Genomic DNA, 20,474 nt, shown 5'->3' on the forward strand with positions numbered 1-20,474 from the left:
CCCATCTGTTTACTAATGTCCTTTAGTGAAGGAAATCTGCCATCCTTACCCAGTCTGGCCCACATGTGACTCCAGAGCCACACAGATGTGGTTGACTCTTAACTGTCCCCCACTGTAATGACCTAGCAAGCCACTCAGTTCAAGGGAATTATGAATGGGCAACAAATGCTGACCCAGCCAGTGATGCCTCCATCCCAAGAAAAAAGTTTTATCATACTACTACAGGTAGATCTAAAATAAATACATTTGTCTCTGTTCCATTGAGTCTACAGCACAGGGCCAGGCCAGTTGGCTCAATTGGTCTCTGTCAGTATTTATGCTCCACATGAGCCTCCACCCTCCCCTCTTCATCTCCCCCATCAGCATATCCTTCTATTCCTTTCTCCCTTGTCAAGATACAGGAGTATTCATGTTGTTCACCTCAACCACTCGCTGTGGTAGTGAGTTCCACATTCTCACCACCCACTGGATGAAGAGGTTTCACTTGAAATCCCTATTGGATTATTGAACCCCTGAAAATGGATTGAAAATGCACACAGCATTTGTAACAGATTGGATGAATTGTCAGCGCAGATGGGGCAGCACGGTGGCGCAGTGGTTAGCAGTGGTGCCTCACAGCGCCGAGGTCCCAGGTTCAATCCTGGCTCTGGGTCACTGTCATGTGGAGTTTGCACATTCTCCCCGTGGTTGCGTGGGTTTCACCCCCACAATTGAAAGATGTGCAGGGTAGGTGGATTGGCCACGCTAAATTTTCCCTTAATTGGAAAAAATGAATTGGGTACTCTAAATTTAAAAAAAAGAATTGTCAGCACGGACAGAGATAAATGTGTGTCCTGATAGACATTACAGAGACTTGTTTGAAAGGTGACCAAGGCTGGAATCTAAATGTTGAAGGGTATTTGACATATTGGAATGCATGAAGCTCGGAAAAGATGATGGGATTGCTCCTGTTCATTAGTTCAGTACTGAGAGATCAACTTAGCCTGAAAGTTCAGGGTGTGGAATCAGCTTTGCTCGAGATAAGAAATAATAAGTTACAAGGTCTCTTGTGTGAGTAGTTAATGGGCCTCCTAACAGTAGTTACATTGTAGGTAGAGTATACAGGAAGTATTAAATAAGGCTTGTAATTAATGTACCACAATAATCATGGGTGACTTTAGGCATCAGTTAGGACGATGAGCCTGACGAATATTAATCATGAGGAAGTGACACCACAATGAGAAACTGACATCACACATCAGCAAGGTGACCGATATCCTTCAGAGACCAATCAGACATTGATCGTGCCCCATTTAACCAATCAGGGACTGATCATGGGCTGCTTGGGCCAATCAGAACCACAGGAAACTACCAGCCATGCGTAGAGGTAGGTACTAGAAAGGGTTAATGAGCTACAATTTTCTGGAGCTCGGTGCACAACACAACATGAAGTAAGAGGATAGACTTCAGTCAACAGAACAAGAGACAGCTCCACAGTCACCTGGAAGCTGAGAGCTGGTGATCCAGAGTGAACGGACTGATCCACTGCCTTTGTTAATTATTGTGATTTTGTACTTATTACAGTTAACTTAATAAATTCTGTGACAACATTCTTGTATCCGGAATGGTCTGTAACTGGTCAGGAGCTGCAGGTAACTTTCACAACACAGTCTGACGTGTAATTGATTTGAGTGTTACAATTGAGATTGGATCCAAACCCGGATCTTACAATAGGATCGAATTTCACATTCCTGCACTGATGGCTTTTGTAAACTCCTTTTACAAGATATTAGAAGGGGAGGAGTTACAGACAGAAATTTCACACCAAACATGACATCAAGATGTGACAGAGTCACTCGATTCATGGGAGCTGAATATCATCGACCTTTGAATTTAGAATGAGAAATGTTTGTCTGTTCTTCTGCTGAAAGAGATTTTTAAACATCACTCAGTGTACAGACACTGAGCCAGGCTCATCCGAGTGAGGCATCACTAAAAAAATCCATTTTATATTTTGCAGCTCACCCAAAGGTGGAAATTTCAGCACACATTTCTCCATCTTGTATTATTTAATGTTTTGTTTGCCCTTTAAATATCCTTGCCCTCTGGATGTTTCATTACAGAACTCAGCTCGAAGACATCAAAACTTGTATCCGGCCTTGCCTGTGTGCCCCAGTCGTCAATTCAACTTTGCAGCAGTTCAGTCCCAGCTTTGGAAACACCTTCATCTTTCTGTGAGGCCCCGGCCCCGTTGACTGTGACAGGGTTCATACTGTCTCCATGAGATTGTTGATGTAAAGTCACATCAGACCCACACTGCCCGATTTCCAATCCAATTTATTTAAAGGTCCCAGAAGCCTGACTCCAACCTTAAATGTTGTTCTGATCCTGTCAGTAACATTGTTTTGGAACTCACTAGTATCATCAACATGCATCATAAAGATGCCCGAGAGTTTCCTGCCTTGGAACCAATAAAGCACGGCAGCTTCTGCCTTCAGGTAGAGACAACCCGACTTGGACAAAACTGATCTAACTGAGAAGTGCCATACACTTGAAACATTGTTCAAAACATAGACAAACTTATTGAACTTCCAAAGTCTTCCATCCACATCTGGCACCGTAGGAGGTTGCAGAAACACTGCCCTCTGGAGGTGATCCCCCAGCGCAAATGCAGCTTTTATGTTTCTTGACTGAAAGTTCTGAGAAAATGTCACGAAAAGGGCCAAAGAAATTTCAAAATTACCTTTCCTGCTGTGGGTGAGTCCACTCTGACCTCTTTCTCTCCTAAGACTTCTTCAAATTCCCGCGTCACTAACCTCACCTTGGCCTTATAAGTTCCATCTGGTTGGACCTTTTCTGTGCAGATCCATCGATGTGATGATGCTGGCTGACCCCTATCTGGGACCTCTGAACACACGCCAAACTCTGTCCAGCTCCCTAACCCTTTATGTTTCACCTCCCGTACGGCTTTATCCCCAGAGCCGTCAGTGGATCCTGTTCCTGACACCTGGTTGTTTTGGGACAAATGTCACTCGGAGTCTAGAGTTGGTTAAAGTTTGGGAATCTTTATTACAAACACGCAGGGGAATGCTTCAGCGAACCGAAGCATCTCAAGGAGTAGTTACAATAACACACGTTTATACACAGTACAGTTGCAGCTGTTTTGTCTGCAGGTTAGTGGGAAAGTACAGGACGTCAAGGAAACAACTCGAAAACAGCTCACTTATTGGCTATAGTGACTTCATCTCTCACAACACACATCTCGGAAAACAATAGCCAGACCAGTAATCCAGAGACCCAGGATAATGCAGATGGTGAAATTTAAATTAATTAAAAATCTGGAATTAAAAGTAATCGATGACCATGAAAGCATTGTCGATCGTTGTAAAAACCCATCTGGTTTCTTTTAGATCCACCTGTGGTGGGGGAATAACACTATTTACTATCCAGGATAAAATAAATGTACTCCAGCCTTTGTGGATCATTCCAGTGGAAATGTGCTCTCCCAGGCTCAAAGAGCATCAGCCCACTGGAAGCAAAGTCGTGAGACCGGCCAATCCAGAAGAAAGAAACCCTCCGACCCTCCCACTTCACCAAGTGTCAGAATGAAGAAAGTTTGATCTGATTAAATTTATTCACGTGCACCGAGGTACAGTGAAACGTATTGTTCTGCGTACAATACAGACAGATCATTTTATACATGAAAACACATAGGACATATGATAAATACACAATATAAATATGTAGACATCGGGTGAAGCATACGGAGTGTAGTACTACTCAGTAGAGAAGATGTGTGGAGAGATCAGTTCAGTCCATAAGAGGGTCATTCAGCAGTCTGGTAACAGCGGGGAAGAAGCTGTTTAGAATCTGTTATTGCGAGTTCTCAGACTTTTGTATCTCCTGCCCAATGGAAGAGATTGGAAAAGAGAATAACCTCGGTGGGAGGGTCCTTGATTTTGCTGCCGGTTTCCCAAAGCAGCTGGAGGTGTGGACAGAGTCAATGGATGGGAGGCGGGTTCGTGTGAGGGACTGGGCTGTGTTCACAACTCTCTGTAGTTTCTTAGTCTTGGGCTGAGCAGTTGCCATACCAAGTGTCATGGGAGTGTCCCTTTAAGAAATGTTTTGTCTTATCACATGGCTTCAGTGATGTCATTGTGTGGGTGGAGCTGGGCTGTGGCTCTGGGTGTTGGTTTTACTTTCACTTTGGTTTGGGGCTGTTTTGTGGCTCTGAGTCTATTGCTTTCGTTGTCACATTTTTGGCTGCTGTACTCAGAAAGAGGAGTATTTTGGCCTGTCTCTCTATCTTCATTTTAAAAGCTGTTTCTAGTCTGCTTGATAACTTGAAAAGAAATAATTGCTTTCTGGAAGGAATTCAAACCTGTTGTTTTGGAAAGGAAACAAGAGCATCCAAACCAGGTCTTGAGTGCTGTGTGCTGGGCCACATCTTTGAAAAGGAGGTACTGGTTTATGGGATCTTGTTATTAAATTGGAACAGTTAAAGGGGGGAATTTATTAAGGGTTATACATAGATTACTGCAGCTGTGTGGGGTATTTATGTTTGTAATTGATAAAAATGCTTACTGTGTGTGTTTATAAAAATGTGAACTAAATTCATAGAATAAAGCTTGTTTTGATTAAAAGTGCTTAAGGCCTCTGTTGAATAACAGCTGAAAGGCAGGCCCTTGTGCTCATCGGAACCAAAATCAATAAACAATTGTAGGTCAGGTGAACTCCATGATACACTTTGGAGTTTTCTGAACCCTGGCCCATAACACAAGCTGTGATGCAGCCAGATAAGATGTTTTCTATGGTGCTCCTGTAAAAATTGGTGCACCTGTAATAATTGGTAAAAGTCAATGATAATCTTCATAATTGTCACAAGTAGGCTTACGTTAACGCTGCAATGAAGTTACTGTGAAAATCCCCTAGTCGCCACACTCTGGCACCTGTTTGGGTTCACTGAGGGAGAATTCAGAATGTCCAATTCACCTAACAAGCATGTCCTTCGGGACTTGTGGGAGGAAACCGGAGCACCCGGAGGAAACCCACGCAGACACGGGGAGAACATGCATACTCTGCACAGACAATGACCCAAGCGGGAATCAAACCTGGGACGCTGGCGCTGTGAAGCAACAATGCTAACCACTGTGTTACCGTGCCTCCCATGTGGCAATCAGTGTGGGCATGCTGAATTTCCTTAGTTTCCTGAGGAAGTATATGTTTCTTGGTCGTAGCGTTGATGTGGGTGGACCAGAACAGAATGCTGGTGATGTGCACACCTCGGAATTTGAAGCTGCTAACCATCTCCACCTCAGCCCCATTAATGCAGACAGGGGTGTGTACGATATTTTGCTTCCTGAAGTCAATGACCAGCTCCTTAGTTTTGCTGACATTGAGGGAGAGATTGTTGTCATTACACCATGCCACTAGGTTCTCTATCTCCCTCCTGGACTCTGACTCATCGTTGTTTGATATCCGACCCATTACGTTGTGTCATCAGCAAACCTGTAGATGGAGCGGGAGCAGAATTTGCCACACAGTCGTGTGTATGACGAGCGTAGTAGGGGGCTAAGTACGCAGCCTTGTGGGGCCCCGGTATTGAGGACTATCGTGGAGATGTTCGTGATCCGAACCACTATAGTCGTGTCATCAGCAAACATGCGGATCGATTTGGAGCCAAATTTTGCCATGCAGTGGTGTGTGTATAGGCAGTGCAGCCTTGCGGGGCTCCTGAATTGAGAACTATCATGGAGGAGTTGTTGTTGTTTATCTTTACTGATTGTGGTCTGTGGGTCAGAAAGTCGAGGATCCAGTTGCAGAGGGAGGAGCCTAGTCCGAAGTTTTGGAGTTTTGATATGAGCTTGGCTGGGATTATGGTGTTGAAGGCGGAGCTGTAGTCAATGAATAGGAGTCTGACATAGGAGTCCTTGTTGTAGAGATGCTTCGGGGGCGAGTATAGGGTCAGGGAGATGGCTTATGTGGACCGGTTGTGGCGGTATGCAAATTGCAGTGGATCAAGGAATGCTGCGAGTATGGAGTTGATGTGTCCAACATCTCAAAGCAATTCATAATGATCGATGTCAAGGCCACCGGATGATAGTCATTGAGGCACGTTGCCTGGTTCTTCTTTGGCATTGGTATGATGTGGTCTTCTTGAAGCCGAAGGGAACCTTGGAACGGAGGAGGGAGAGATTGAGGATGTCCGGAAACACACCTGCCAGTGGGTCAGCGCAGGATCTGGGTGCACGACCTGGCACAACCAATGAGAGTCCCTGTCGTTAGTCTGCGACTCTAGATTAGTTTGGTATCGTCACTTGGGAGTCCCTGTTGGCTTTGCGGAGGTCATATATAGATTTCTTGTATAGGTCAGGGTTGCCTGCCTTGAACACCTTCAGTCGGGAGTGAACCTCCCAATTAAACCATAGATTCTGGTTGGGTAACGTACAGGCTACCCTTCTTGTGCACGCAATCTTCCACACATTTACTGATGAAGTCTGTGACGGTGCTGGCATACTCGTCTAGGTTGGCTGCGGAGTTAACATAGAACATACAGTGCAGAAGGAGGCCATTTGGTCCATCGAGTCTACATCGACCCACTTTAGCCCTCACTTCCACCCTATCCCTGTAACCCAATAACCCCTCCTAACCTTTTTTGGTCACTAAGGCAATTTATCATGGCCAATCCACCTAACCTGCAAGTCTTTGGACTGTGGGAGGAAACCAGAGCACCCGGAGGAACCCCACGCAGAAACAGGGAGAACGTGCAGACTCCGCACAGACAGCGACCCAGCAGGGAATCGAACCTGGGACCCTGGTGCTGTGAAGTCACAGTGCTATCCACTTGTGCTACCGTGCTGCCCTTGTTCTTGAATATGGGCCAGTCCACTGACTCCAAGCAGTCGCGTAGGAGCTCTTCTGTTGCATCGACCTTCTTGACCGGATTTTCCCGTTAAGTTTCTGCTTGTATGCCGGGAGAAGGAGCACCGTCTTGTGGTCCGATTTTCCGAAGTGCAGTCAGGGGATGGATCATCAGGCACCATTGATGTTTGTGTAGCAGTGGTCAAGGATGTTGGGGTCCCTGTCGGGACAGGAGATGTGTTGGTGGAATTTTGGCAGTACACTCGAGGTTGGCCTGGTTGACGTCCTTGGCCACGATGAACAAGGCCTCCAGATATTCTGCTTCATTGTTATTTATTGCTGTGTACAATTCATCAAGCGCGTTCTTCACTTCCACCTGGGGTGGCATGTAGACCGCCGTGATGATGGCAGAAGAGAATTCCCATGGAAGGTAGTTTGGACGGCACTTCACAGTCGGGTATTCCAGATCCGGGGAGCAGTAGTTCGCCAGGGTCACCACGTCCGAGCACCAGGAGTTGGCGAGGAGACAAACACTTTCACCCACTTCAGGTTCAGTCCTGGATGTGATTAACAGCAGGAATAACAGCAGAATCTAACCCAACATCACTTGTGTACCCTTTGGTGCCTCAGCCTGTTGGACGACTGAGTGAATCCCTCCCCACAGTGAGAGCAGGTGAATGGCTTCTTTCCAGTGTGAACTCGCTGGTGTCTCCGCAATGTGGATGATGTTTGAAACCTCTTTGTGCAGTGAGAGCAGCTGAACGGTCTCTCCTCAGTGTGAATGCGCTGGTGGGACATCAGTAGCCAAGAGCTTTTGAAACCCTTCCTGCAGTCAGAGCATTTAAAGGGCCTGCTCTTGGTATGAGTGACATTGTGGCTACGCAGGCCGGATAATTGAGTGAATCCCATATCACACACAGGACAGATGAATGGCTTCTCCCCGGTGTGAACTCGCTGGTGTCTCTGCAGGTTGGATAACTGAGGGAATCCCTTATCACACACAGTGCAGATGAACGGCTTCTCCCCGGTGTGAAAGCTCTGGTGTGTCTGCAGGTGGGGTAACCGAGTGAATCCCTTATCACACACAGTGCAGATGAACGGCTTCTCCCCGGTGTGAACTCGCTGGTGTGTCTGCAGGTGGTGTAACTGAGTGAATCCCTTATCACACACACTGCAGATGAATGGCCTCTCCCCGGTGTGAACTCGTTCGTGTCTCCGCAGGTTGCCAATGTCAGTGAATCCCTTTTCACAGTGAGAGCAGGTGAAAGGCCTCTCTCCAGTGTGAACTCGTTCGTGTTTCCGCAGGTTGCCAAGGTCAGTGAATCCCTTTTCACAGTGAGAGCAGGTGAAAGGCCTCTCCCCAGTGTGAACTCGCTGGTGTGTCTGCAGGTGGGATAACTGAGTGAATCCCTTCCCACAGTCAGAGCAGATAAATGGTCTCTCACCGGTGTGAACTCGTTCGTGTCTCCGCAGGCTGTAAATGTCAGTGAATCCCTTTTCACACTGAGAGCAGGTGAAAGGCCTCTCTCCAGTGTGAACTTGTTCGTGTCTCCGCAGGTTGCCAATGTCAGTGAATCCCTTTTCACACTGAGAGCAGGTGAAAGGCCTCTCTCCAGTGTGAACTCGTTCGTGTTTCCGCAGATTGCCAATGTCAATGAATCCCTTCCCACACACAGAGCAGGTGAAAGGCCTCTCTCCAGTGTGAACTCGCTGGTGTGTCTGCAGGTGGGATAACCGAGTGAATCCCTTCTCACAGTCAGAGCAGATGAACGGTCTCTCCCCAGTGTGAACTCGTTCGTGTCTCCGCAGGCTGCCAACGACAGTGAATCTCTTTAAACACTGAGAGCAAGTGAACGGCCTCTCTCCAGTGTGACTGAGTTGATACCTTGCCAGCTCGTATGGGGCTGTGAATCCCTTCCCACAATCCTCACATTTCCATGGTTTCTCCATGGTCCGGGGGATCTTGCGTCTCACCGCGTTGGACAATCAGTTGAAGCCTCGTCCACACACAGAACACCTATACAGTCTCTCCCTGTTGTGAATGGTGTAGTATTTTTTCAGGCTGTATCATTGATTAAAGCTCTTCCCACAGTCAGTGCTCTGTAACAGTCTCACACGGGTGTGTGTGTGTGTGTCTCAGTGCTTTTCCAGACACACTGATGTTTAAAATCTCGTGAAGCAGACAGAATAGACAAACATTTCTCCTTCTAGGTTCAAAGGCCGATGATCCCAAGAATTGAGTGACTCAGTCAGTTCTTGATGTGATATTTAGTTTGAGATATCGGCCTCAAACTCCTCTCGTTCGAACTTCCTGCAAACAGATTTTACAATAGTAATCATTGTCAGTACAGGATAGAAATTCAGAACAGACAATTCTAGTTTCTATCGAACATTCTTTCCTCTCGCTTTCCCTGAAATGCTCTAAATCTCAATCCCACACACTCTCCCTCCATTCTCACTCTTCTGTATCTAATATTCACCCTCCCAATTCTCCTGAAGGTGCTCATTCAGGCTGATTGACAGATCCAAGCTCACTGCTTCCTGTCCTGGACACAGAGACCTGAAAATCGTCATGCAGGCTGCCAGACAGATATATGTCGATATTACTGGATGTAAAATGTGTGTAATATACAGACTGTATTCACTTACTTTCCCTCCCAGTTTTCGTGAAGGTGCTGATCAACAAATCGAAACTCACTAAAACCTGTACAAGAGTAGAGAATCTCCATACAAGTACATTTACTGATTAGAGATAGTGAAATTCGGAGGAAGAATTTTATTCAGTCATGGAGTGGTCATGACAGGGAACTCACTGCCCACAAGGATTGTGGAAGTCGAGATGATCAATAATTTAAAATAAAATAGGATGGTTACTTGAAGAAAATAAGCTTTCAGGTGAACAGGGATATCGAGGGGGAATGGGACTGACTGGATTGCTGTACAGAGAGTCAGCATTGACTTGAGTTCCCAAATGGATTCTGTCAGTGCTGTAATGACTGTATGACTGGAAATATATAATGTAGGTACAGTACTATTTACAAAAGTAGAAATAATACATGTATTTTATTACAGAACCATCAATAATAGCTACAATACATACCATATAACAACACTCGACATATCTCTATCCAATATTAAATTTTTAAAAATTAATTTACGGGATGTGGACATTGCTGGTTAGGCCAGCATTTATTGCCCATCCCCAGTTGCCCTTCCGAAGTAGTGGTGAGCTGCCTTCTTGAACTGCTGCAGTCCTTGAGGTGTAGGTACATCCCCTGTGCTGTTTTTTTTTCCATTTGTTTTTTTATAAATTTAGGATACCCAATTAATTTTTTACAATTAAGGGGCAATTTAGCGTGGCGAATCTACCTACCCTGCACATCTTTGGGTTGTGGGGGCGAAACGCAAGCAAACACGGGGAGAGTGTGCAAACTCCACGTGGACAGTGACCCAGAGCCGAGATTCAGCCTGGGACCTCGGAGCCGTGAAGCAGCAGCGCTAACCACTGCTCCACCATGCTGCCCTACATCCCCTGTGCTGTTAGGGAGGGAATTCCAGGATGTTGCCCTAGGGGCAGTGAAGGAATAGCAATATATTTCCAAGTCAAGGTGGTGAGTAACTTGGAGGAGAACCTCCAGGTGGTGGGCTTCCCAGGTTTCTGCTGCTCTTGTCCTTCTAGATGGTAGTGGTTGTGGGTTTGGAAGGTGCTGTCTGAGGAACCTTTATGAGTTACTGCAGTGTATCCTGTAAATGGTATACACGACTGCTACTGTTTGTCGGTGGTGGAAGGTTTGAATGTTTGTGGAAGGCGATGCAATCAATCAGGCTGCTTTGTCTGGATAGTGTCGAGCATCTTGAGTGTTGTTGGAGCTGCACTCATCCAGCAAAGTGGAGTGTATTCCATTACACTCCTGACTTGTGCTTGTAGATGTCTGGTAGACAGGCTTTGGGGCATCAGGAGGCATGTTACTCGCCGTAGGATTCCCAGCCCTTGATCTGCCTTGGTAGCTACAGTATTAATATGGCTAGTCCAGTCCAGTTTCTGATCAATGGTAACCCCCAGGATGTTGGTTGAACCAAGGCTGTAATGAGGTCAGGAGCTGAGAGACCCTGGCAGAACCCAAACTGAGCGTCCTGGAGCAGGTTATTGCAGAATAAGTGCCACTTAATAGGACCTTTGATGACTCCTTCCATTACTTTGCTGATGGTGGAGAGTGTTCCGACAGGGAAGTAATTGGCTGGGTTGGATTTGGCCTGTTTACTGACCCCTTAAATGTCAGCCATCTCCTGGGGAAAGCAGCCCTTTAATTGTGAACATTGGGAAAGAGACCATCCTTTTAGCCAGACAAATAAATGTTTTGAGCAAAGGATGTCAATGTGTTTCAGAGAGAGAGAGACCTGGGCCAAGCTTTGCAGAGTCTGCACCCTCCCTGGATTCACTGCCTTTCCCTTCAGTTGCTGCAAGTGACCAATTGAAGGTCAGAATGAGAAAAGAAATGGAAAGGGGGAAGAAAGAAAGTGTTTTACTCACAGATGTTGGAGACAGGAGTCTGTGGGCAGCTCAAACTTATTCAGGGTTGGGGGAACAGCTTTGCTCGGCAGAAACCTCCATGTGCAGCTTTCGCATCGAGACAATGGGGAAGCTCTGATTGGCGGAGGGGCAGAGTCTTTCCGGTCCTCCAAGTCTTCCCATTGGTCAACACCTGAGAGGTAAGGTCAGGGGAAGTGAGCTCTCCAACGCATGCGCAGCATTCCCTCTCCCTGAGACATGCGCAGTCCCGGGTCAGGGAAGGGGCGATCACCGACGGCCGGAGCTGTCAGCCGGTTGCTGGAAACCGTCTCGAGGATGTGTTGGAAGAGACGGAACTGAGGGTGGGGGCGGCGCTCGCGTGTCCGCGCGCCGGCGTGTGCGCACTAATGCAGTGACGTCACCGCGGAGCGAATGGATTCCTATTGGCTGATTTAGAGGATGAATTCCTTTGTGATGTCACAACGTGGAGGTTAAACAATGGGTTTCAGACTAAAACTTCCTCCTCTGGGCAACATCTGGGAGCAAATCAATGCCCCCCCCCCTTTCAGAAGTTCATACGATATAAGAACAGAATTAGGCCATTTGGCCCATCGAGTCTGCTCCGCCATTCGGTCATCGCTGATCTCATCCTGGCCATCTCCACCGTCCTGAGAGTTCTTCAGAACCCTTTAACCCGATTAAAAATCTGTCTAACTTCTCCCTAAATTTACTCACTGTCCCAGCTCCACCGCACTCTGGGGTAGTGAATTCCACAGATTCACAGCCCTTGGGAGAAGCAGCTTCTCCTCAACACTGTTTTGAATAGGGCAGCACTGTGGCCCAGTGGTTAGCACTGTGGCCCAGTGGTTAGCACTGTGGCCCAGTGGTTAGCACTGTGGCCCAGTGGTTAGCACTGCTGCCTACGGCGCTGAGGATCTGGGTTCGATCCCGGCCCTGGGTCAATGTCTGTGTGGAATTTGCACTTACTCCCTGTGTCTGCGTAGGTTTCACCCCCACAACCCAAAGATGTGCAGAATAGGTGGATTGGTCACACTAAATTGCCCCTTAATTGAAGAAAAAAATAATTGGGTACGCTTAAAAAAATTTTTTTTTTAAATTAAAACTGTTTTGAATTTGCTACCGCTTACCGTAAGACTATTATCTCTCGTTCTGGAATGCCCCACAAGAGGCAGCAGCCGTTCCAAGTCTACTTTATTTTCCATTTCTTTTCTCATTCTGAGGGGACAGTGGTGACTTGCAGCAACTGAAGAGAAAGGAAGTGAATCCAGTCTATGTTCCACACATTTTGTGTTCAGTAACATAGACATATTTCTGTCTGGCAGTCTGCATGGAGATTTTCAGGCCTCTCCAAGACGGGGAGCAGGGATCTGTCAGTCAGCCTGAATCAGCACCTTTAGAGAATTAGGAGGATGAATATTACAGCAGAGTGAGAATGGAGGGAGAGTGTGTTGGATGGAAACTAGAATTGCCTGTTCTCAATTTCCATTTGTAAATTCCTTTTACAGGATATTAGATGAAGATTTGCAGAAAAAAACCTAACGCCACTTCAGGATTTGGAGGAGTCACTTCGTTTATCGGGACCTGAATATCATCAGGAGAACCATCACTGCAAAAGACACTTCTGGGGTTAAGGATTGCCAGTCAGGCGAAGGAACAGAATGGAAGTAAACACAGGCACGAAGAATCACATTGGGCTGGTTCCAGGAGAATTGAGTTACAACTTCAGCGACGTAACCATGGAGTGTGATTTTTGATTGTCTTAAAAGTAAAAGGGCTACATTCTATTTGTAGTTTAAGGGATACGTTCCCTATAAAAATAGTGTTTAGGCATTGTTGCTTCTAGTTTGTTGCAGTAAAGTCATAAAACCTGAAGTTTTTGTCTTATGACTCATTAATTTGTTCACTGGGTTTAGAATTTATCTTTTAAAATTCCTGATCTTTTCAGAGATCTTACACAGTTGGTTTTGAGTCACAAGTTTCAACTTCCCATTTAAGCCTCAGGCAACTTGCTGTCTCTCTCTTTAGTAATGGGAGATGAGGACATGGCTGAGGAACTGAACAGGTTTTTTGGGTTGGCCCTCACAGTGGAAGACACAAATAACATGCCAGTGACTGATGGAAATGAGGCTATGACAGGTGAGGACCTTGAGAGGATTGTTATCACCAAGGAGGTAGTGATTGGCAAGCTAATGGGGCTAAAGGTAGACAAGTCTCCTGGACCTGATGGAATGCATCCCAGAGTGCTAAAAGAGATTGCTAGGGAAATTGCAAATGCACTCGTGATAATTTACCAAAATTCACTAGACTCTGGGGTGGTCCCGGCAGATTGGAAATTAGCAAACGTGACACCACTGTTTAAAAAAGGAGGTAGGCAGAAAGCGGGTAATTATAGGCCAGTGAGCTTAACTTCGGTAGTAGGGAAGATGCTGGAATCTATCATCAAGGAAGAAATAGCGAGGCATCTGGATGGAAATTGTCCCATTGGACAGACGCAGCATGGGTTCATAAAGGGCAGGTCGTGCCTAACTAATTTAGTGGAATTTTTTGAGGACATTAACAGTGCGGTAGATAACGGGGAGCCAATGGATGTGGTATATCTGGATTTCCAGAAAGCCTTTGACAAGGTGCCACACAAAAGGTTGTTGCATAAGATAAAGATGCATGGCATTAAGGGGAAAGTAGTAGCATGGATAGAGGATTGGTTAATTAATAGAAAGCAAAGAATGGGGATTAATGGGTGTTTCTCTGGTTGGCAATCAGTAGCTAGTGGTGTCTCTCAGGGATCAGTGTTGGGCCCACAACTGTTCACAATTTACAGAGATGATTTGGAGTTGGGGACCAAGGGCAATATGTTCAAGTTTGCAGACGACACTAAGATAAGTGGTAAAGCAAAAAGTGCAGAGGATACTGGAAGTCTGCAGAGGGAATTGGATAGGCTAAGTGAATGGGCTAGGGTCTGGCAGATGGAATACAATGTTGACAAATGTGAGGTTATCCATTTTGTTAGGAATAACAGCAAAAGGGATTATTATTTAAATGATAAAATATTATAACATGCTGCTGTGCAGAGAGACCTGGGTGTGCTAGTGCATGAGTCACAAAAAGTTGGTTTTCAGGTGCAACAGGTGATTAAGAAGGCAAATGGGATTTTGTCCTTCATTGCTAGAGGGATGGAGTTTAAGACTAGGGAGGTTCTGCTGCAATTGTATAAGGTGTTAGTGAGGCCACACCTGGAGTATTGTGTTCAGTTTTGGTCTCCTTACTTGAGAAAGGACGTACTGGCACTGGAGGGTGTGCAGAGGAGATTCACTCGGTTAATCCCAGAGCTGAAGGGGTTGGATTACGAGGAGTGGTTGAGTAGACTGGGACTGTACTCGTTGGAATTTAGAAGGATATGGGGGGATCTTATAGAAACATATAAGATTATGAAGGGAATAGATAGGATAGATGCGGGCAGATTGTTTCCACTGGCGGGTGAAAGCAGAACTAAGGGGCATAGCCTCAAAATAAGGGGAAGTAGATTTAGGACTGAGTTTAGGAGGAACTTCTTCACCCAAAGGGTTGTGAATCTATGGAATTCCTTGCCCTGTGAAGCAGTAGAGGCTCCTTCATTAAATGTTTTTAAGATAAAGATAGATAGTTTTTTGAAGAATAAAGGGATTAAGGGTTATGGTGTTCGGGCCAGAAAGTGGAGCTGAGTCCACAAAAGATCAGCCATGATCTCATTGAATGGTGGAGCAGGCTCGAGGGGCCAGATGGCGTACTCCTGCTCCTAGTTCTTATTATGTTCTTGCTCATGTCAATAACAGCCCAGTAACAGAGCTGAAGGCTGGAGATGCTGTGACCGCTTGTCGGAGCTGGAATCAGTTGAAAGAAGAACCATAGTTTCTGGTTGAGGTTTGTGTTAGCTGTCCAAGCAGGCTGACCATATATAAATAGCTAACCAGGTATTATGTTGTGATGAGGGTTTAGAAACAGACCCTGGATAGACGAGTTCACTGAAGCTGTGGGCTTGTCAGCTGTACAATGAAACCAGGCATCAAACAGCCACAGGCACCTGTAATATTTGACACTGGGTTTAATCCTGTTCTGTATTAAACAGACCTTTTTGAATCTGGGTGATTGTGATATAGTTAATCTGACCCTTTGTTCATTCAATTCCAAAAGTGAATAACATTGATTCAAGTACAGTGACTACCTTGTCAATCTGTCAATAAAGTGGTGTCGGTTCATGCAGATCCGTGTCTGAACTCAATTCCATTACTTATTTTTGTTACTGACTAGACTGTCTCTCTCTCTATTCTCCTCTCTCTCTCCTGCCTCTCTCAGTCTCTGGTGTTCCTCTCTCTCTCTGGTGCCTCTCACCCCCTCTGCTTCCTCTCTCTCCCTCTGTCTCTCTCAGCTGCCTCTCACTCTCTCTCTTCAGTGCTTAGGAAGGCAGGTGGGATAGTTTCCTTTGGTAGCCGAGTGCTGAGATTATGAGAACAGGGAGATTGTGCTGGAACTGCATCAAACACCAGTTAGACCACAGCCATATTACAGGAAGGATGTGATCATCCGAGAGAGACTGCAGAGGAGATTTATTTATTTAAATTTAGAGTGCCCAATTAATTTTTTCCAATTAAGGGGCAATTTATTGTGGCCAATCGACCTATCCTGCACAACTTTGTGTTGTGGGGGTGAAACCCACGCAAACACGGGGAGAATGTGCAAACTCCACACGGACAGTGACCCAGAGTCGGGATCGAACCTGGGACCTCATGCTGCCCGTTGCAGAGAAGATTTATGATGATGTTACCAGGGATGGAGAATTTTAACTATAAGGAAAGTTTAGATCTCCCCAGTGTGAATTCGCCGGGATACAGTGAGTTGCTGAATCTAGTCCCACAGTGAGAGTACCTGAACAGTCTCATCAGTGTGAACAAGCTGATGGGACATCAGTTCCCCGGACGTTTTATAGAATTTCCCACAGTTTAAACATTTGAAAGGTCTGTCTTTAATAATAATCATCTCTATTGTCACAAGTAAGCTCACATTAACATTGCAATGAAGTGAAAAGCCCCGAGTCGCCACATTCTGCCGTCTGTTCGGGTACACGGAGGGAGAATTCAGAATGTCCAAATTACCCAACAGCACGTTAGATAAACTCGGTCAGTTCTCACTGGAACAACAGAGGTTGAGAGGCGAGCTGATAGAGGTTTACAAGATTATGAGTGGTATGGACAGAGTGGATAGTCAGATGCTCTTTCCTAGGGTAGGAGAGTCAAGTACGAGGGGACATAGGTATAAAGTGCGCGGGGAAAAGTTCAGAACAGATGTGCGGAGCAGGTTTTTTACACAGGGTGGGAAATATGTGGAACGTGCTGCCTGGGGAGGTGGTGGGAGCAGGTACGGCAGCGGCATTTAAGGGACAACTAGATAAATATACGAATAGGGTGGGAATGGAAGGATTTGGATTCCATAAGCACAGACGGTTTTAGTTTAGGCAGGTACCATTATCGCCGCAGGCTTGGAGGACCGAAGGGCCTGTTCCTGTGCTGTATTGTTCTTTTTTTTTAAATTTAGAGATCCCAATTCACCTTTTCCAATTAAGGGACAATTTAGCATGTTCAATCCACCTACCCTGCACATCTTTTGGGTTGTGGGGGTGACACCCATGCAAACACGGGGAGAATGTGCAAACTCCACACGGACAGTGACCCAGAGCTGGGATTGAACCTGGGACCTCGGTGCCGTGAGACTGCAGTGCTACCACTGCGCCACCGTGCTGCTCTTGCATATTGTTATATGTTCACCTCTTTCGGGACTCGTGGGAGGAAACTGGAGCACCCGGAGGAAACCCATGCAGACACGGGGAGAACATGCAGACTCCGCATAGACAGTGACCCAAGCCACAAATCGAACCTGGGACCCTGGCGCTATGAAGCAACAGTGCTAACCACTGTGCTACTGTATCACCCCAATATGATCCCACCAGTATTTCAGCAAGGTGGATGAATCCCTTCCCACAATCAGATGAATGGCCTCTCCCCAGTGTGAATTCGCTGGTGGACAGTGGGTTTAGATGATCGCCTGAACCCAGCCCCGCAGTGAGAGCACCTGAACGGTCTCTCATCAGTGTAAATATATTGGTGGGACATCAGCTCCCAGGAGCCTTCATAAAATTTCACATAGGCTGGGCATTTAAAAGGTCTCTCATCAGTGTGAACATGTTGATGGTACATCTGTTTTCCAGAGCTTTTAAAGAACTTCCCACAGTGCAGACATTTAAAAGGCATTTTGTCAGTGTGAACTCACTGGTGTCTCGGCAGGGTGGATAAATGAGTGAATCCCTTCCCACACTCAGTGCAGGCAAATGGTCTCTCCCCGGTGTGAACTCGCTACTGTTTCAGTCGCTTGGATGAATCAGTCAATCCTTTTCCACACACACAGCAGGTGAACAACTTCTCTCCAGTGTGAACCCGCTGTTGTGTCATCAAGTTTGATGACCAAGTAGATCCCTTCCCACCCACGGAGCAGATGAATGGTCTCTCCCCAGTGTGAGTGTGTCGATGAGTTTCCAGCTCAGACGCGAAACCAAATGCCGCCTCACAATCCCCACATTGCCACGGTTTCGACCCAGTGTTAATGCGCTTGTGTCTTGACAGGCCAGAAGATTGGCTGAAACCTCGTCCACACACACAACACATGTATGGTTTCTCTTCACTGTGAACGGTGTTTTTTCCTTCCATGTGAATCGATGGAATTCCCTGTCCAGTGAAGCAGTTGAGGCTCCTTCATTAAATATTTTCAAGATAAAGATAGATAGTTTTTTGAAGAATAAAGGAATAAAGTGTTATGGTGTTCTGGCGGGAAAGTGGAGCTAAGTCGACAATACATCAGCCGTGATCTCATTGAATGGCGGAGCAGGCTCGAAGGTCCAGGTGCCCTACTCCTGCTTCCAGTTCTTATATTCTTATATTATGTTCAAAACCTGCTGATATTCAGTAACGATAACGTAAGCGACTCTGTCAGATCCTGATGTGATGTTTCCCAAATGCAAACCTTCCCCTTCCAATATCCTGTGAAATCAGTTTAGACAGAAAAAAAGGAGTGAGAGAAAATCCAGAAAAACACAAAGGTGGGTTGTGAAATTGAGCTGAAATCTGGTCATTTGTGAGGCCGGCACTAGGAAAAGGTGACCTTGAAAACTGCCAGATTTTCACAAAAGAACAACTGATTCACTGATGTCGTTCAGGGAAGGGAATCTTCCACAGGTCTGGGCCAGAAAAGTTTCAGGCCTCTGTGGGGGGAGGAGAGTGAGAAAAGATTGAGAACAGAGGCAGAGGAGAGGGAATTTCTCTTTCCAAAATCTAACCAGAACATTGACAGAATCTCCCAACCCCTCTACCTCCGCCTCCTTGAAGGACCAGGATATCGGGTCTGTGAACACCATCACATCCAGGTTCCCCTCCACGGCACACACAGTTCTGACAGTAAGTAATGGGTGAGCAGAAACTTTCTCCACTTCAATATTGGGAAGCCATTGCGTTCAGCCCCTGTAACAAACTACATTTATTAGCCACTGAATCCATCCCTCATCCTGGTCATTGTTTTGAGATTGAGATTGAAAGAGATTGTCCAAATGGTTGGTGTGATATTTGACCCTGTGACTTGCTCCCAACCACATATTTACATCATCTTGAAGACTGGATTCCACCTCAGCAACATTGCCTGACTCCAGCCAAGGCTCAGAGCATCTGTTGCTAAAACTCTGATCTATTCCTTTGTTATCTCTGAGAGATCTATGCTCCTCGAATTGATACTTCCTGAGTATTCCTAATTTTCTTTACTCTGTCTTAGGTGGCATCACCTGAAGGTACCAAGACCACAAGACATTGTAAGGTGCACCTTGTACACCACCTTCAGTGGTATCAGCCCCAGCCTCGCACACAAAGTTGAGGCGTTTAGCCTCCGCAGCACACACCCTCCTCCAGTGCCACACCCAGCTTTTCCTCCCACTTGGCCTTAACCCCTCCATGGACACCCCATCCTCCTCCAAAACCCTCCTGTAAATCACCGAGATGACACCCCCCCCCTCCCCTCCCCTCCCCCTGTCCGCTGACAGCACCGCCTCCAACAGCGAGGAGACAGGCACTATTCGGAAGGTCAGGAAGACCTTCCTTGCAAAGTCCAGCACCCGCATATACCTAAAACATTCTCCCCACGCCAACCCAAACATGTCAGTCAGCCCCTCAAAGCTCGTAAACTTCCCTTCCAGAAACAGGGATTCTATAATTCGAACTTTTAAAGAATATTTTAGAGTAGCCAATTATATTTCTTTTCCAATTAAGGGGCAATTTAGCGCGGCCAATCCACCCAACCAGCACATCTTTGGGTGTGAATATAATTCTAACTTAGGATGACCACTCGTGTGCCCTACTGAACTTAACTTTACCCCTTGACATTGTCAGCAGTTCGTTCTTGGTGCAATATGTAGATAGTCCAACGAGGGAAGGGGCAGTACTGGATCTGGTATTGGGGAATGAGCCTGGACAGGTGGTTGAGGTTTCAGTGGGGGAACATTTTGGGAGTAGTGAGCATAATTCCATATGTTTTAGGGTACTTTCGCCACAGATTTTTGGGCACAAAAGGCAGGACGTCCCTTGAGGTAGTAGGATCCAGAGAGCAGGATTTACATCCTTTTCTTTCCTTCCCTGCTTCCACCCTGCCTCATCATTAAGACACTGGGACTCAAAGGGTGACCCAGTTTGATGGACAGGTTGTCTCTATTTGAAACAATGGGGGACAAGCTCCACCCAGCTATGAAAATAATGCCCCCAACATGATGGTGGCCGCACATGCTCAGTGCTGCACATTGCCCCCAATAAAGATGGTGATCATTAACCGGGACGATTTAAGGGATCTTTGGACCCGCTCAGTACAAATGCGATTGATGAGTTTTTGAGGGAGTTTGTAGATCACACAATCTGTATAGAAATCTTCCCGTCCACACGCCGGTTCCATCATACGCTCCGATCTGTGATTTTCCGCTTACAAATTACGGATCCGAGAAAAAAAGCATCCACCCCTCACCATTTCCCGCACTGCGCATGCTTCATTC

The 20,474-nt window shown here is 46.2% G+C and overlaps 2 protein-coding genes and 1 long non-coding RNA gene across 3 annotated transcripts in view; 2 read left to right on the forward strand and 1 right to left on the reverse strand.

The window, feature by feature from the left end:
• LOC140418052 (uncharacterized) overlaps window positions 1-20,474 on the forward strand; it is a 92,572-nt gene that overhangs the window by 19,173 nt on the left and 52,925 nt on the right. The gene's annotated exons all lie outside the window — the stretch shown is intronic.
• On the reverse strand, window positions 3,031-11,487 carry LOC140422373 (uncharacterized). The gene is made up of 2 exons (XM_072507387.1): window positions 11,372-11,487; window positions 3,031-9,151 (listed from the first exon to the last, which is right to left on the reverse strand). The coding sequence occupies exon 2, from the start codon at window positions 8,788-8,790 to the stop codon at window positions 7,444-7,446; it is 1,347 nt and encodes a 448-aa protein (XP_072363488.1). The 5' UTR covers window positions 8,791-9,151; window positions 11,372-11,487; the 3' UTR covers window positions 3,031-7,443.
• LOC140422406 (uncharacterized) lies at window positions 11,572-13,243 on the forward strand. The gene is made up of 2 exons (XR_011947433.1): window positions 11,572-11,712; window positions 12,877-13,243. It is a non-coding gene; the product is annotated as an uncharacterized lncRNA (long non-coding RNA).

This window comes from Scyliorhinus torazame, chromosome 5, assembly GCF_047496885.1.
Source record: "Scyliorhinus torazame isolate Kashiwa2021f chromosome 5, sScyTor2.1, whole genome shotgun sequence".
Taxonomy (NCBI): Eukaryota; Metazoa; Chordata; class Chondrichthyes; order Carcharhiniformes; family Scyliorhinidae; genus Scyliorhinus; species Scyliorhinus torazame.

Excerpts from the sequence above, each read along its gene's own strand:
- LOC140422373 (XM_072507387.1), bottom strand. The coding sequence starts at position 8,790 with ATGGAGAAACCATGGAAATGTGAGGATTGTGGGAAGGGATTCACAGCC.